Consider the following 16,137-nt stretch of genomic DNA (forward strand, 5'->3'; position numbering starts at 1 on the left):
CAGACACCCAACGGCGGAGGACAGAAGCGGCAGGCGGCGGACGTGGCCGCGAAGCTGCGCGCTGGGCGCAGCGCACCCGCTGCCGAGCAGAGGAGCCGCGCCTTTCCCCCGACCCTCCGCTCCAACCCCCGGCGCCTGCCGCCTCCCAGCCCCTCTGCGTCCTCGGCTCGGGGGCCGGCACCCGCGATGCCGAGCGGAGCCTCCAGTCCTCTGACCCGCTGAAGAAGCAGCAGCGGCTCGCCCGGAGCCTACAGGGATTGTGCGAGCGGATCGTGCTCGGTGGAGGCTCGGGCTGCGGGGCGCGGGGACTCCAGGGGGCGGGGGGAGGGACCGCTCTGTCGGTGCCCGGCGCTAGCCGCGGCTTTGAAGGGTCTCCCTCCCCTGCCCTTAGCAGCTCTGCCACGGACTCCGGGAGGCTGCGGGCGGCGTCCTGGGGGCTCCCCAACAGACCCAATCGGACTTGAGAAGGTGATCGCTCTGCTCTCCCAACCCCCTTCCCTCCCTATTCCCCCCACTTAACTTTTTGTCTCCGTTCATCCGCGGCTTCGTCCCCTCCCCGCAGACCCACCCGCGGCTGTGACAACCGCCCGGGGCATGGGCCCCCCAACACGGCTCCTAGAGGCCCCGCGGCCTCGCAAGATGTGAGAGGCCCTCCCCGGGCAGAATCCGAGCTTCGGGAGAGGAGCTGATACCCGCCCCCCGTCCCTCACATCAGGCGGGGTGGAGGTGCGCGCTGAGCCCCGCGGTGCTGAGCGTCCCGGAGCGCCCAATCCTGGGCTGGAACGAGTAGCTGGCCGGAGGCGCGCCGCGGAGAGCAGGCTGTCATGCCCTATTGATCTCCCTCTGCCCCCCGCCAAGTATGTTTGGGCTGGACCAATTCGAGCCCCAGATCAACAGCAGGAACGCTGGCCAGGGCGAGAGGAACTTTAACGAGACCGGACTGAGCATGAACACCCACTTTAAGGCCCCGACTTTCCACACTGGGGGGCCCCCTGGCCCTGTGGATCCTGCCATGAGCGCGCTGGGCGAGCCCCCGATCTTGGGTATGAACATGGAGCCCTACGGCTTCCACACGCGCGGCCACTCGGAGTTGCACGCAGGGGGGCTGCAGGCGCAGCCTGTGCACGGCTTCTTTGGCGGCCAGCAGCCTCACCACGGCCACCCGGGAAGTCACCATCCCCACCAGCATCACCCCCACTTTGGGGGCAACTTCGGTGGCCCGGACCCGGGGGCCTCGTGCCTGCACGGGGGTCGCCTGCTCGGCTACGGCGGCGCAGCCGGAGGCCTGGGCAGCCAGCCGCCCTTCGCCGAGGGTTATGAGCACATGGCGGAGAGCCAGGGGCCTGAGAGCTTCGGCCCGCAGCGACCGGGGAACCTCCCGGACTTCCACAGTTCGGGTGCCTCCGGCCACGCCGTGCCGGCCCCATGCCTGCCGCTGGACCAGAGCCCTAACCGAGCCGCCTCCTTCCACGGCCTGCCCTCCTCCAGCAGCTCCGATTCCCACAGTCTGGAGCCCCGGAGGGTGACGAACCAAGGAGCCGTCGACTCGCTGGAATACAATTACCCGGGCGAGGGGCCCTCGGGACATTTTGACATGTTTTCGCCCTCTGACTCCGAAGGGCAGCTGCCTCATTATGCAGCTGGTCGCCAGGTTCCCGGGGGCGCTTTCCCGGGCGCCTCGGCCATGCCCAGGGCTGCGGGCATGGTGGGCTTGTCCAAAATGCACGCCCAGCCACCGCAGCAGCAGCCGCAGCAGCAGCAGCAGCAGCAGCAACCCCAGCAGCAGCAGCAGCAGCAGCAGCATGGTGTGTTCTTTGAGAGGTTCGGTGGGGCCAGAAAGATGCCTGTGGGTCTGGAGCCCTCAGTGGGCTCCAGGCACCCGTTAATGCAGCCTCCCCAGCAGGCCCCGCCACCACCTCAGCAGCAGCCCCCGCAGCAACCGCCACAGCAGCAGCCGCCGCCGCCACCCGGGCTTCTAGTCCGACAAAATTCGTGCCCGCCTGCGCTCCCTCGGCCCCAGCAGGGCGAGGCGGGCACGCCCAGCGGCGGCCTGCAGGACGGAGGCCCCATGCTGCCCAGCCAGCACGCGCAATTCGAGTATCCCATCCACCGGCTGGAGAACCGGAGCATGCACCCTTATTCCGAGCCTGTTTTCAGCATGCAGCATCCTCCTCCGCAGCAGGCGCCCAACCAGCGGCTGCAGCATTTCGACGCGCCCCCCTACATGAACGTGGCCAAGAGGCCGCGCTTCGACTTCCCGGGCAGCGCGGGAGTGGACCGCTGCGCTTCGTGGAACGGCAGCATGCACAACGGCGCTCTGGATAACCACCTCTCCCCCTCCGCCTACCCAGGCCTACCCGGCGAGTTCACACCGCCTGTGCCCGACAGCTTCCCTTCGGGGCCGCCCCTGCAGCATCCGGCCCCGGACCACCAGTCCCTGCAGCAGCAGCAGCAGCAACAGCAGCAACAGCAGCAGCAGCAGCAACAGCAACAGCAACAGCAGCAGCAGCAGCAGCAGCGCCAAAACGCGGCCCTCATGATTAAGCAGATGGCGTCGCGGAATCAGCAGCAGCGGCTGCGCCAGCCCAACCTGGCTCAGCTAGGCCACCCCGGGGACGTGAGCCAGGGCGGCCTGGTGCATGGCGGCCCGGTGGGCGGCTTGGCTCAGCCGAACTTTGAGCGCGAAGGTGGCAGCACGGGCGCCGGGCGTCTGGGCACCTTCGAGCAGCAGGCGCCGCACTTGGCTCAAGAGAGCGCGTGGTTCTCAGGTCCGCACCCGCCGCCCGGAGACCTGCTGCCCCGTAGGATGGGCGGCTCGGGCCTGCCCGCTGACTGTGGCCCGCACGACCCCAGCCTGGCGCCCCCTCCTCCGCCCGGTGGCTCGGGGGTGCTGTTCCGGGGCCCTCTGCAGGACCCGATGAGGATGCCCGGAGAGGGCCACGTGCCCGCGCTGCCCTCACCGGGCCTGCAGTTCGGGGGCAGTCTGGGCGGCCTGGGTCAGCTGCAGTCGCCCGGGGCGGGCGTGGGGCTCCCCGGCGCTGCTTCCGAGCGCCGGCCCCCTCCGCCGGACTTCGCTACGTCTGCGCTCGGGGGCCAGCCGGGCTTTCCGTTTGGTGCAGCAAGCCGGCAGGCCACGCCGCACAGCGGTCCAGGCGTGAACTCACCCCCCAGCGCGGGAGGGGGCGGTGGCAGCTCCGGTGGCGGCGGTGGCGGGGGTGCCTACCCGCCGCAGCCTGATTTCCAGCCCAGCCAGCGCACCTCGGCCAGTAAACTGGGCGCGCTCTCGCTGGGCTCCTTCAACAAGCCCAGCTCCAAGGACAACCTGTTCGGCCAGAGCTGCCTGGCTGCGCTCTCCACCGCTTGCCAGAACATGATCGCCAGCCTCGGGGCCCCCAACCTCAACGTGACCTTCAACAAGAAGAACCCGCCCGAGGGCAAGAGGAAACTGAGCCAGAACGAGACCGAAGGCGCGGCAGTGGCCGGCAACCCGGGCTCGGATTACTTCCCAGGAGGGACTGCTCCTGGGGCCCCAGGAACCGGAGGCCCATCCGGGACCAGTAGCAGCGGCTCCAAAGCCTCGGGGCCACCCAACCCTCCAGCCCAGGGGGACGGCACCAGCCTCTCCCCCAACTACACCCTGGAATCCACGTCGGGGAATGACGGCAAGCCGGTCCCCGGGGGCGGCGGCCGGGGACGGGGTCGCAGAAAAAGGGACAGTGGTCACGTGAGCCCTGGCACCTTCTTTGACAAGTACTCGGCGGCTCCGGACAGCGGGGGCGCACCTGGGGTGAGCCCAGGGCAGCAGCAAGCGTCAGGTGCAGCCGTCGGGGGAAGCTCCGCAGGCGAGACGCGCGGGGCACCGACGCCCCACGAAAAGGCGCTCACGTCGCCATCCTGGGGGAAGGGGGCTGAGTTGCTTCTGGGGGATCAGCCAGACCTCATTGGGTCCCTGGACGGTGGGGCCAAATCGGACAGTAGTTCGCCACACGTGGGTGAGTTCGCCTCGGACGAGGTGAGCACGAGCTACGCCAATGAGGACGAGGTGTCGTCCAGTTCTGACAACCCCCAGGCACTAGTTAAAGCGAGCAGGAGTCCCCTGGTGACCGGCTCGCCCAAACTCCCTCCCCGTGTAGGCGCCGGGGAACACGGACCGAAGGCGCCCCCGCCCGCCCTCGGCCTGGGCATCATGTCTAACTCTACCTCGACCCCTGACAGCTACGGCGGCGGTGGGGGCCCGGGCCATCCGGGCACGCCGGGCCTGGAGCAGGTCCGCACCCCGACGAGCAGCAGTGGCGCCCCACCACCCGACGAGATCCACCCCCTGGAGATCCTTCAGGCGCAGATTCAGCTACAGAGGCAGCAGTTCAGCATCTCCGAGGACCAGCCTCTGGGGCTGAAGGGTGGCAAGAAGGGTGAGTGCGCCGTCGGGGCCTCAGGGGCGCAGAATGGCGACAGCGAGCTGGGCAGCTGCTGCTCCGAGGCAGTCAAGAGCGCCATGAGCACCATCGACCTGGACTCGCTGATGGCAGAGCACAGCGCTGCCTGGTACATGCCCGCTGACAAGGCCCTGGTGGACAGCGCGGACGACGACAAGACGTTGGCGCCCTGGGAGAAGGCCAAACCCCAGAACCCCAACAGCAAAGAAGGTATATGCGCACCCATTTTCCTCTCACTTCCCGGGTGACCCGCCCCATCCCCAGGGCAGGCCTTAGCCTTTGCGCCTTGGGGTCCTTTGAGGTTTGGAGGGCACAGACCCTCCTAATCCCCAACTAGGAGCTGGTTATCCCACCTTTGCTTACACCAAGGGCTGTGAGGACAGACCACCCCCCCACTGCCCCCAAGCCCCCCACATGCTGCCAGGTAGATTCTAGTGCCACAGGGTGGTAAAAACTTAGATGGCAGCCCTTTGGGAATCTTGTAGAGTACACCGCACAGCCTCCCCCACACCCCCAGTTTTAGCTGAGTTGCCCCTTCCCTTTCACACTAAGACCCTTCCTCACCCTCAACATTTAGGCAGGTTCCACTTTTTAGCAGCTGTGTGCTGCCTTCCCTGGCAGGACACCTGGGAAGTTGTGTTAACGCCTCCCACCTTTTCCTAGTTAGTCAGCCTCTAGCTCTAGTTCTTTTAGGTGCCAGCATCTTTAGAAAAAAAGTTACCAGCCCTGGTGTCAGCAGCATCACTCAGAGGCAACGCCTAATTTGACATTTGTTCCTAATGAATAGCTATTTTGTCTCTTCTTAACTATCAGAGTTTCATTGAAAAACTGGAGACCTGTGGGGGTTGAGGAGGCAGGGAACCTTTTCAGGGTGCACCGCCTTGACATTTGGTGGGTTTGGGGAGGGGGAATGCTGGGGTGGGGTCGGCCTGGCAGAGACCAGACCACTCAGTCAGGACATCATTTGTGTATGGAGATATGGATATATATTCTTAAGACACAAAGGATCCGTGTTTGTCAATATCTCGCTTGGCTTTGGTGACAGATGTCCTGTCCCAGCTTTCGTTTGCATTCTAAACACCCCCTTCCCACCAGGCCTGGAGGCCTTTAAGGTGGGAGGGGTGGGGTTAGTAAATGGGCTGCCTTTCCAGTTAAAGTAATAACAGTTCTCTTTAACCTAAGGATGACTGGGTTGCCGTAGATATTTATTTTATCTGAATGGAGCTTTAAAATGTATATATATATAAGGTGTGTGTATATATAGGTGTCTATATAGGTATGTGTGTTTATATATGTATCTATATATATCGAATGGCTTCTTAAAATCAGATAACATCATTTTTTTCTTTCTACCTCTTTCTTTTAAACTATAGTTGAATTCCCTTGGTTTCCCTAGACAGACTATCGCCATGGAACCAGTGGCTGACATTTTAACCTTGTTTTTAAAAATGTGCCCCCTCTCAATGCGATTCTTGCCCTCTTTTACAGTTCTTTCCTCCTCTGCCTTCGTTTCCCTCATCCTCCCCATATCCTGCCATATCTTGACCCTGGATTTAAGGTGAGGGTAGGTTTTAGGAGAATGGCACGGGGGCTGGGGGAGGTAAGAGGAGAGGAGGCGGGAGTGGGCTGGGAGTTGGGTGGTTCAAAACTTGGGGCTTTCAAGGCGCCCATCCTGGGTAGCTTTCCCGCTTAGGTTTTCTAATTCATGAATGCGGCCTCTCTGCTTTTTCTCTTTGTTCCGCGGTTACTGCCCAGCCCAGGACGCCCGGGACTCACTCTCTCATTTGAAGCCGGGTGTTTAGCATGCACAGCAGACGCTGCGGCCAGCATCAGCATTCTCCAGGCTTCTCCCAGGCAAGGCCATAAATTGGTTAGTTTGGGACCCTCAGCTTCTTCTCCCTTTTTTTCCCCCTTTTTAAAATCGAGTTGGACACAGCATCCTGCTTGCTCCCCCCACCCCTTTATTTTCTTGTACACAACATCTCGATCTGGCCCGATCGATCGATAGCTGGTTAGCACAAATCTCAGCCCCTGTCACTTCTACCTGGCCTGGCCTGGCCGCCCCTCCGCCTTCCCCTTCTCATCCTTCACCCACCCCTAGTAATTAAGAACATATTAGCCAAAATGAGGTGAGAAAAGTTAAAACAAGGAACAAAACCCTGATTTAAAGAATTAATTTAAAGAAAAACAGTAGCACTTCATCTTCAAGTCTTTTAAAGGGCCTTCATAGACTAGGTGGACAGGTATAGGGTCATTTTAATGAGATTTTTAGAAAATGTCTCCCCCCATCCCCTTTCCAGTCTTTCCTTTAGAGATGAAGATGCAGGCTGTGAATGAAGAAATGTCAACCAAAGAAATGTTTTGTTTGTGTCATCATCACAGTCAGATGAATGAAAATATTTTTTAGAAACAGATGCTAGTCACTTAAGGGTTGATTTCCCCTGTAAGCTAAAGGAAGCCCTCCCCTGCACGCGGGACGACAGGGACTTCCATCAGGGACCAGCAGGGCTGGCTGCCTTATAAGCACCAGCAGGGACACCCACTTGACCTCCTTTGTTTTCTACTCTGTGGTATGGGAAGGACAGTTTCCTCGATAAAGCAGCGAATTGAGGTCACTGGAAGCTTCTGTAGCCTTGGGGTTGCTAGTTAAGGCTTTCTAAGGTATCTGCATGTGAATCCCGCTCCCTCACTGGTAGTAAATAAGGATGATTAAACTTTTCATTATGATAGCACCCTGTAGTTCCATCTGCACATGTTGTATAAATAGGTACACAGAGCTTTCTACAGGCCCCTGAGTCCCCTGGCGGAAAATCAGAGTGAAGTGTGCCACTTCAAAATAGAGACAGGAAAAAAAAGCCATAGCAAAATGTTCTGCTTTTCCTTTAAAAACATGCTCATGGTCCCATTAGCCTTCAGCAGTGGTGTCCAGTGGTTTTGAATAGACCTTCTCTAGGTACCAGCCCCAGCATTTTTTTTTTTCTAACCCCCTTGCAGGCAAAGCCCATTTTTGTAATGATATTTTATTTTGTCACGCCGTAAAACATGCCAGTACTAATGTGATTAAATATTAACACCGTTTCTGAAATTCTTCGCTCCAATGACAAAATACTAGTCGGTATTTAACAAAATGATCCGTGCTCGGATTGGAGGGAACGAATCAGTCTTCAGAACTGCACAAGGCGTGCAGCCACTGGGACGTGCCCAGATTGTCTTATGGGCTTGAGATGTCCTTTGGAGGGGAGGGAACTTGACTGGCAAGTTGTCGTTCTCTCAAAGTCTAGGCCAACATCACATGGGATGATGATTTTTTAAACCAGGAAATCTAGCTAGTCTCTCCAAATCATGCTTCTCTTGACTTCTTAATCAACCCACCCAACAACTTTTATATAATGCAACTTCACCTCTGATCATGAGGCTCTATTTGTACAAAGTTGTGGTGGGGGAAGGGTGAGATTGTGAAAAGGAAAAAAAAAAAAAACAACAAACCAACAAACCCAGCCTGAGTTTGGGCCTTTTCAAACATCAATTAAATTGGTAAGAATTACATGAATTTAAAAAGAGTTTGCAAAATCATCCGCCTATCTTTGTAATAGGTGTGTGGCTATGGAAGAATTTCAACACAGAGAAGGAAAGATAATGATAGATTATAGATAACGTATATGAAGTTGGAAAAAGTACGTGTTCTCCCCTCCTGCCCCTTACAATTTTCAAAAGTTGAATTAACTGTATTCTGTAATACATTTATCCTTGCCAAACCTCCTCTCCCCTGGTAGCTCTATCTTGAAACTCACGGCAGTCTTGAAGTACTCTTTCACATACATTGAAATGGGAGCAGTCTCGATACACACTCTGCAAGCAATCCTGCTCTTTTTGGAAGTATGATATTTTTACAGTGATGCCAGAGAAATTTTTGGAATTTCATGCTTCTCTCAGTGTTGCAGTCAGAACACAGTAACAGCACTGAGCAATCCTAGGCAGACATGATTTGAACATGGAATTTCTTTAGACGTGGGGCAGACTTGGGGTGGGCCGGGGGGGCAGGGAGTTCCTAGCCTCAGAGCAAAGCACTGTTTTCCTGAGAGAATTTTTAAGGCTCATTCGAACTTGTCTGGGGAAGGCAAAGAGCTTTGCAATCCTGTTTCCCTGTGAAATTACCCAGCACGAGTTGCATGCCTTCATGTGACTTTTGCGCCTCCGGAAGATGTAACCCAAAACTTCGCAGGTGTTAATAAGGGATAATGTAAACAGATAGGGCCCCCTTTGTGCAGCTGACGTTTGGGCCTGCCTGCTCCCTGGATATCCCAGGACATCAAACTACTGTTCTTTGGTGCTTGTTTAATATTTCATGGCTGTAATAAACCTGTCTACTTTGCCCGCCTCCCGACATAAAACCCCAACCTAACACACATCTGCAATCATACATTTCTACTAAATATTAATAAAGGACAAGGATGTTTTAAGGGGCTGAAGGCTGGCAGTGTTGAACTTGTCATGGTTTTCTACCACTGGGTTTTTCTGGCTGTTTTGATTTTAAATAGCCATTGCTTTCTAATATGCAAAATATATTTATATATTCATATATATATATGCAATTTTTGCAGATTGAAGGGCTTTCCTCAAGTAGTGTAGCTTTCTTTAATATATATTCACCTAGATTTCTTGTGAGGCCCCTTCAGACCGGAAATAAGGAACTGTTGAAATGTTCTTCTAGTTTATTGAGGTTTCTAGGAAAGGAGTGAGAGTTAGTTAATCTAATTTCTCTTTCTAGCAATGAAATTCTATGATTCCTGATATGATTTTGTTTGCCTGACAGAGGTATTTAAATTTCCACAAAGAATCTTAATAGGTTTTGGAAATGCGGCTACTCTTGCCAAGAAGTTACTTGATACCTTGTGCCGATATAAAATATACATTTTTAATAAATAGTCCGGCAGGACCAGGTGAAATCAGAGGAGGAAAATTCTTCCTACTGTGGAAGGGCCAACTCGAGTGGGTCACTGGGATTTCACGGGATCTCCTAAACTCACTCTTTGCTGGAAAATGTAGCACAATCACTTGTGACCCGTTTCTCTCCACTTGAATGACAATGACGTCGGATTGTGTTCTTGGCCCAGGGAGTGATCAGCTTTGCCGAAAGCATTTAGGAGAGATAAATACTCTTGGTAAGGAATACCGTATTTACCTCTGTTTGGTTATTTTTAGAGATTAAAAGGCTGTAGTTTTATATAATAGGATCAAATGTCTGGGGAGTGTGTGGGAGCAAGCAGGCCTCCCAAGCGCACCGCAACATAAAAACACCAAATCCTCTCATGCCAGAGGGGTCCTCTGTTTGTCGGAGGGGGTGGGGGGCTGCAACCAGTGGGTTCACCTTCTGTCCTTTTCTCACTGCCCACTGCTTGTTCCACCCAGTTCTTTGGTCTGGAGGGGCTGGGATCGCCCAACCTCATCATTTTGACTCAAGTCAGGATTTTGACTTGCCGACGATGTGTTTGTTTTAGGATGGTGTCTATATTTAGGCGCGTCTTGGGTGGACAGATTTGAGTGTGGGATTTGATCGCTCTTGGTGGAGATGTTGATGTATACATGAGTGCGTGATTGAGAAGAGGGACATTTGGAGGAAATTTTTCAAGCCTCCTCGCCTTCTCACACACACTGGAGCCAAATGAAGTGGTCTGGGGACCAGCTCGAAAGAGCACAGCTGAGGTGGGTGGAAGCTCTGGGTCTGTATCTCAGGGGAGCAAAGCAGGGCCCCATGCAGTTCAGCATGGGAAGAAGCCCCCCTCTCTCCCCCTCGTCCCATCCCAGCATCCGCATATATACATATGCATGGACGAGTGTATTTCCATCCAATCTGGAGTCACTCCTCCAGTTTACCCTTAATCTGCTTTCTGAAGGCGAGCAGGGAAAGGAGCTCACCCTTCAGTCTCAATGGCCTTAGCTGACAGGTTCTGATTCTGCAAAGGACTGAATGAGCGTGAGTCCTAAAAATAGAGGGAGGATTTTGAGGATCCTAATTACGAAATCTCAGCCTCCCGGGCCTCCTGGGCTGTGGGTGACTTTGATCTGGAGTATTTCAGTAGCAGACGCACGTCGCCCCTCGCTGGGTTTTGTGCGTGAGCGTGCGTGGAGGTGTCTCTCTGGCTGAGTTCAGCTAACACCAGTTTCCTGCCAGGAGAGGAATCTTTGAATCAGTGCCCCCTCCCCTTCTTTACTCCCCCCCGCATCTACCCCCACCAGTTGTGGGAAGCGAACGCTGCTTCTCATTTATGGAAATTCCTAGCCTTTATTGTAATCTTTTTGTACCAACGACGTGGCGGAGACGTCGCTGGGCTTTCAAATTAGTCATGGTCCTGCCTGCAGGGACCCTCTGTGTCCTGATGCAGAACAGCTCAGCCACAGTCCCCAGCTCAGAGCCACCCAGGGCCCCGAGAAACTGTGAACAGGACCCAAAGGGAGAGATAGTTCTGGGATCCTGGCACATTGTGCCCAATGGGCCACCCCACACGAAGGTGGCCCTGGTCATTTCCTGCCACCTTCCGATGACAGGACAGCACACAGACTCACCTGGGTGATCAGCTGCTTTGCAGAGCGTGGGTGAGATGATACCCTGCAAGTGTGCGCTTCAGGGGGCAAAACCCCCAAACTTATTTTGTGACCAGGATGGAGAAGCAGAGTTAAATTTCATTTACTTGCGCGGGGAGGGACTTTTGAAAGGCATCATGTTCTCAGGATGTAATTATTATAGGATGCTGAGACCTGCTTTGTGTGCCGGCCTGCATTTTAATCAGCAGCCTCCGAGATTTTGAGCAGCCAGTGAAGTGTCTCCTCCCAACACGGTGTTTGCCCCTGGCACGGAGGGGAGAAACAGCCACGGGTTTCTTGAAATCCAAGGGGTGGAAGCTGGATTCCCGATAGCTTCCAGTTTGGACCTGACAAGACCATATTAGACTGGCACCCTGGGTACCTCCTGAGTCAGGACTTGTCATAGCCACAGCATCCCAAATTGTCATTCTGTCTCGGCTGAGAAAGCTGGTGTGATTTCATAATCACCGCTTCCTTGTGAAGCCGGAGCAGAGAGAACTTTATAGTGATTGCATGCGTATCTTTTCACAATGTACGCATCATCGTAGGGATCCAAATGCCCTTTAAACATAAGGCAATTGAATCTAGCAGTTTGGAGGTCTTAGAGCATTCGTAATAACATGCTGACTCTCTGTGAATGTCCCAGAAGGAATATCTTCCATGGAATGGACTTATCCAAAAAGGGAGAAAAAATTCCCCAATAAACATTCCCATATAAACTCACATCGTTGAGGGAAATCGTGTTTCCGTGTTCTCATCTTGAAAGCTCCGAGTCCAGCGAACTCACCTTGCCCTACTTCCCTGGCGTTTATAGGATCAACTATGTGACCAGAAGCTTCCATCTTATTCCCATTTTTGATCTCTCTGTGGAAAATCTTGGACTCCCCCAAAATGTTTGCTCCTAGGATTCTGCTCCTTCCGTCTATCTCTGGTTTCTTGGGCTGCAGTCTGACTTACCTGTGCCGGTATTTGGTTTGGGAGATGCAAGGTGTGTTGGGAAATAGTTTAGGGAAACAGGGAGACCCTTTGGCGAGGGCATATTTGGGACCCATTGCTATGGAAGATCTTTGGAAAGTTGCGGACTTCAAAGATACCCACAAGAGAACCAGGTCTTGTTTTTATCCTGCGTGTCTCAAAAACAATCTCCATAGTTACTCAGAAGTATATGGCCATGGTCATGTCTTTGGAGGAAATGTGGACTAACTTTGGTGCTGAGGCAAGAGACTCTTGCAGCTTTGTTTTTCCTGCTCGCTCTTCGAGCAGCCTGACTCATGAGAACTAAGTGGCCCGTTGATGCATTCAACTGTGAGGATTGAAAAGTACTTTTTTTCTTCTCAGTGCTGAGAAGAATTTAAAGAGTTTTGGGCATGATGGTTTTGTTTGATCTCAACACTTGGGACAAAAATTTCCCTGGAGTGACATCGTCTGGGGGGGGCGGTCTTTCTGATGCCACTCGTTTTGCATGGTATGACTGGGAGAAATCTCTCTGCGTCAAAGTTGAGGGCCCCAGTGTGCCTGGTCTGGTTTTCTTGGTTGTATTTGGGAACTCCAGGAACGTGAGATGACAGTTAATAAGTGAACCCCTGCACACATGCGCACGTGTGTACACACGTGCGTGTGCGTGCGCGCGCTTGCGCGCACACACACACACAGCTTCTTGCTCATCCAGTCATTCAGGGCAGGGTGAGGTGTCAAAAAGAAAAAAAAGATATGACCCTTTTCAGTTACTGTGAAGCAGTGTTTTCAGACGCCCTTGGATCTTGGAACACAAGCATTGTTGAGTGATTGGCAGCGACCACCAGGAGTAAAATACTTCTGAGGGACCATCATGATCAGAGAAGAGGTGGGGAAGTCGGCAGAAAACCTAGCCTGCTTTGAAATTCCCAAAGCTCAGTCTTCCAGAGAAAGCAGGGGTTGGTTGAGAATTTGCTGAGAAGTTAGTGGGTTCTTCCTGGTCCTTGTGTGCTATTTGAAAGCGTCCTTTTAAATTTTAGGGCCCCGATCCTAATGTGGACACTCTAGGTCCTCATTTCCGAATAAATCAGAAGGCAGAGAGAGAAGCACCTCCAATGAGGAAGGGTAGATGGAAATTGGGGTGTAGTGTATTTTCTCAGGATAGGGGCATGGCAGAGGGACGGATGGGGCAGTGAGAAATGCAACAACATGAGTTGAAGTGTCGTTTACTGACTCGTGGGGTTCGCGAGTGGAAAATAATTTATAAATGTGGAAGTCATTTATAACAACATCACCTGGGCTAGGCTGAGGGTGTATGAATTACTTGGCAGCTGGTGTCGGCCATCACAAAGGACAGAAGGTTCTTGCCCAAGTTTTCCCTCTGGGGCCCGGGACTCCCACATCGCTGCACATGTATGGGGGAAATAGATCCAGAGGACCCAGCCTGAGACTGGATGACCGCATTGTGGGTCTGTTAGCAGCAGTCAGGACCCGTTTCTGTTGAGTTAGTGGCCGAGGCAGGCTCAAAGGGGATGAAGACCCAGATGGGCCCTGGATAGGTCAAGACCCAGACGTGCCTGTGGCCAATGCCTGCAGAGGAGCTGGTCCCTTGAGGCCCAGATCTTTCCATAAAAGAGGGATGATGGGGGTGGGAAAAGGGAGTGACCTTTCCCCTGGTGATCCTGTAAGGTGGCCACTAAGACTTCCTTCCTAGCAAGACCCTTCAGGGATGATCTTGGCTTTCACAGACCTTGTAGGCAGGTCCCAATGCCTTGAAATGCAAGTGTGCCCCGTGATGCCCTCCCACACAATGTATATATTTGTCATTTTTCTGAATGGTAGGCAAAAAGGGGACCAAAGTAAGTGACAAATCCAGCAAGAGGAAGATTTCCCTGACTTGAGATAAGCCAAGTGTGAAAAGGAGCTGGAGAAATTAAGAGTCTCCTCTTTCCTCCCTTCCAGGAGACCCCAGGTCCAGCCTTCAGAAGCCCTTAATGCTTTTGCAGCAAGAACTAATTGGCTAAAAACAAATTGGCCATTTTCATCCCCTGCAATGTAACTTTTGGCCGTTGTTTAGTATTTGAAGGAAGGGAGGCTGCGGATCAAAATTTGGCTTTTTAGAACAGGAGCAATTTCACGATCCTTATGCCATGACTATTTCTCTAAATTGTCTGGGCAGAAAGCTTTGAATGCCTTTTGCCAGGCTTTGCTTGCGTGCACACACGCACGTGCACGCGCACACATACCACATAGGACTGAGAAGTCTTAATAAGAAATGAAAAAATAATTTTTCCCCCAAGAAGAAGCTCATACAAAGTTTTGGCCTCGTTCAGTTTGAAGTAGACGCGTATTGATCTCCGTGCGGTCAATTTTTGCCGAATTTGTAATCCTGTTAGGCCTCCGGGAAAGGCATGATTAATTTACTTGTACATTTCACTATTTTGGGTCAGTTTAGTTAATAAGCATTTATTTTGTGCTCAGCGCCTGTGAAGCATTTTGCTGGGATTAGGGGTGTGTGTGTGTGTGTGTGTGTGTGTGTGTGTGCACGCATGCGCACATGCATTAATAGGGCCCCATTGCCTGGCGTAGAATAATGGTCACCAGTAGGCTAGGTTCCCATCACCTCCCCAGGACAGGAAGAGGAGACGAGTGGCACCTTTTACCATCACTCGTCCAGGAGGAGGGAGAAAAAGCCCAGTCGTTGAGCAAATACAGCCTCCCAGAGCCTTGGAGACAGCCAAAGAACACAGGCTTCCTTCTGGTGCCTTGGTTCTCGGACCTTCAGAGTTTCCGAGCATTAATTCTTAATTGCCTGGGAGTTGAACACTCGTGTGGGCCAGGTCTCTGCACATGAGTGGACAGTTGGGAATATTCAACCTCTTTGCAGCACCTTTTATGCCGCTTCCTTCACACATGGTAGTGGTGGTGGTAGGAGGATGTGTGTGTGTGTTTAACTTTTAAGAAATGCATCGTTTGACTTCCAAAGAAGGAAGAAAAAGTATGCATAAATCTCGAAAGCTGAGAAAAGGAAAAACAAAGCAAAACAGCCCTCAGCTTTGGCCTTTCCTAACACCGAGTCTCTAAAGGGGAGCATGTGTCATTTTGATGGTGCGAGCACTTCATCCCCGCTTCTTTGGGGGGCCCCCTCTTCCTCTCTGGGCTCCCCACAGCCTTCCTGTCTCTCTGCCTTCAGATGATGGGCTAAAATTCCACTCAAAAAACAACCATCAAAATGCCAGGGTTCGGCCAGAACAGTTTTTGAGAAATGGTGTCCTCGGCATCCCCCACCATTTGCTTAATTCCAAACTCATCTCGACGGTTCCCACCAAGGCCTTGCCTTTGCAGAGTGAGGGCCAGACGGAGTCTTTTCGGCGCTGAGCCAGTCTGCAATGAACTGAAGGCGCTGAGGAAACAGGCATTTGGAGAGATGAGGATACAATTTCTTTTTTTATGTGGGCCCGTTAAAGTCTAATGGACATTGGTGTCTGGCCTTAAATTTGGAGAGGGTCTTTATCTAACCCTTAAAACCAGAGTCGTTTCCGGTAAATTACGACACCCCAGGCAAGACCACTAAATCTTCCAGAGGCTTGTCTGGATGGCCGTGGTGGGCCTGGGAGGGGCCATGGGGGGCACACCTGTTACCTGTACCAGCTATAATTATGACATTTCTAGACTCCTGGTTTTAAAGGAATAATTTATGGGCTAGGTAACGCCGGAAGAGAGCAGCCAGAGGCGTTCTGGCTCATGGCAGCGAAATTGCAAGAACCCCCACGCTCGGTGCCCATCACGGCCCCTGCATTTCCTTAATGAACTAATTTAGTTCCCCAACATTTGGTATTAAGTAAGTAGTTATTTTGGGAACCTAAGAGAGAAAGAGCTGGAAGACTTTAAAAAAAACTTTTTGGGAAAAAGAAAAAGTATTGCATTTTGAAGTTTGAGACGTCTTGGCGTCCAGGCGTAAGATGTGGGGGAGGACTCCTTTGGTGCGACGTGGCCGGACGTGGCGAAGCGGCCAGCCCCATCCCTGCCTGTGTTTTTGCTTCTCGACAGAGGGGGTTTTTCCGTTGTCAGGAACGGCGGAGGCCACAGCACCCAGACTCCGAGCAGTTTGTTTGGAAGTATTGTTTAGATTATTCTCGCTTTTCAAATTGAGAGAAACTTGGTT

The 16,137-nt window shown here is 53.2% G+C and overlaps 1 protein-coding gene across 1 annotated transcript in view; it reads left to right on the plus strand.

Annotated features, from left to right (window-relative positions):
• The first annotated feature begins 207 nt into the window (after positions 1 to 207).
• The window catches only part of MN1 (MN1 proto-oncogene, transcriptional regulator), a 53,494-nt gene continuing 37,564 nt past the window's right edge, over positions 208 to 16,137 (plus strand). The window contains exon 1 of the mRNA XM_050745896.1: positions 208 to 4,646. Within this exon, the coding sequence (XP_050601853.1) occupies positions 860 to 4,646 (3,787 nt within the window). The 5' untranslated portion in view covers positions 208 to 859. The remainder of the gene's footprint in view (positions 4,647 to 16,137) is intronic.

Source organism: Macaca thibetana, chromosome 10 (genome assembly GCF_024542745.1).
Source record: "Macaca thibetana thibetana isolate TM-01 chromosome 10, ASM2454274v1, whole genome shotgun sequence".
In the NCBI taxonomy this organism is placed as follows: Eukaryota; Metazoa; Chordata; class Mammalia; order Primates; family Cercopithecidae; genus Macaca; species Macaca thibetana.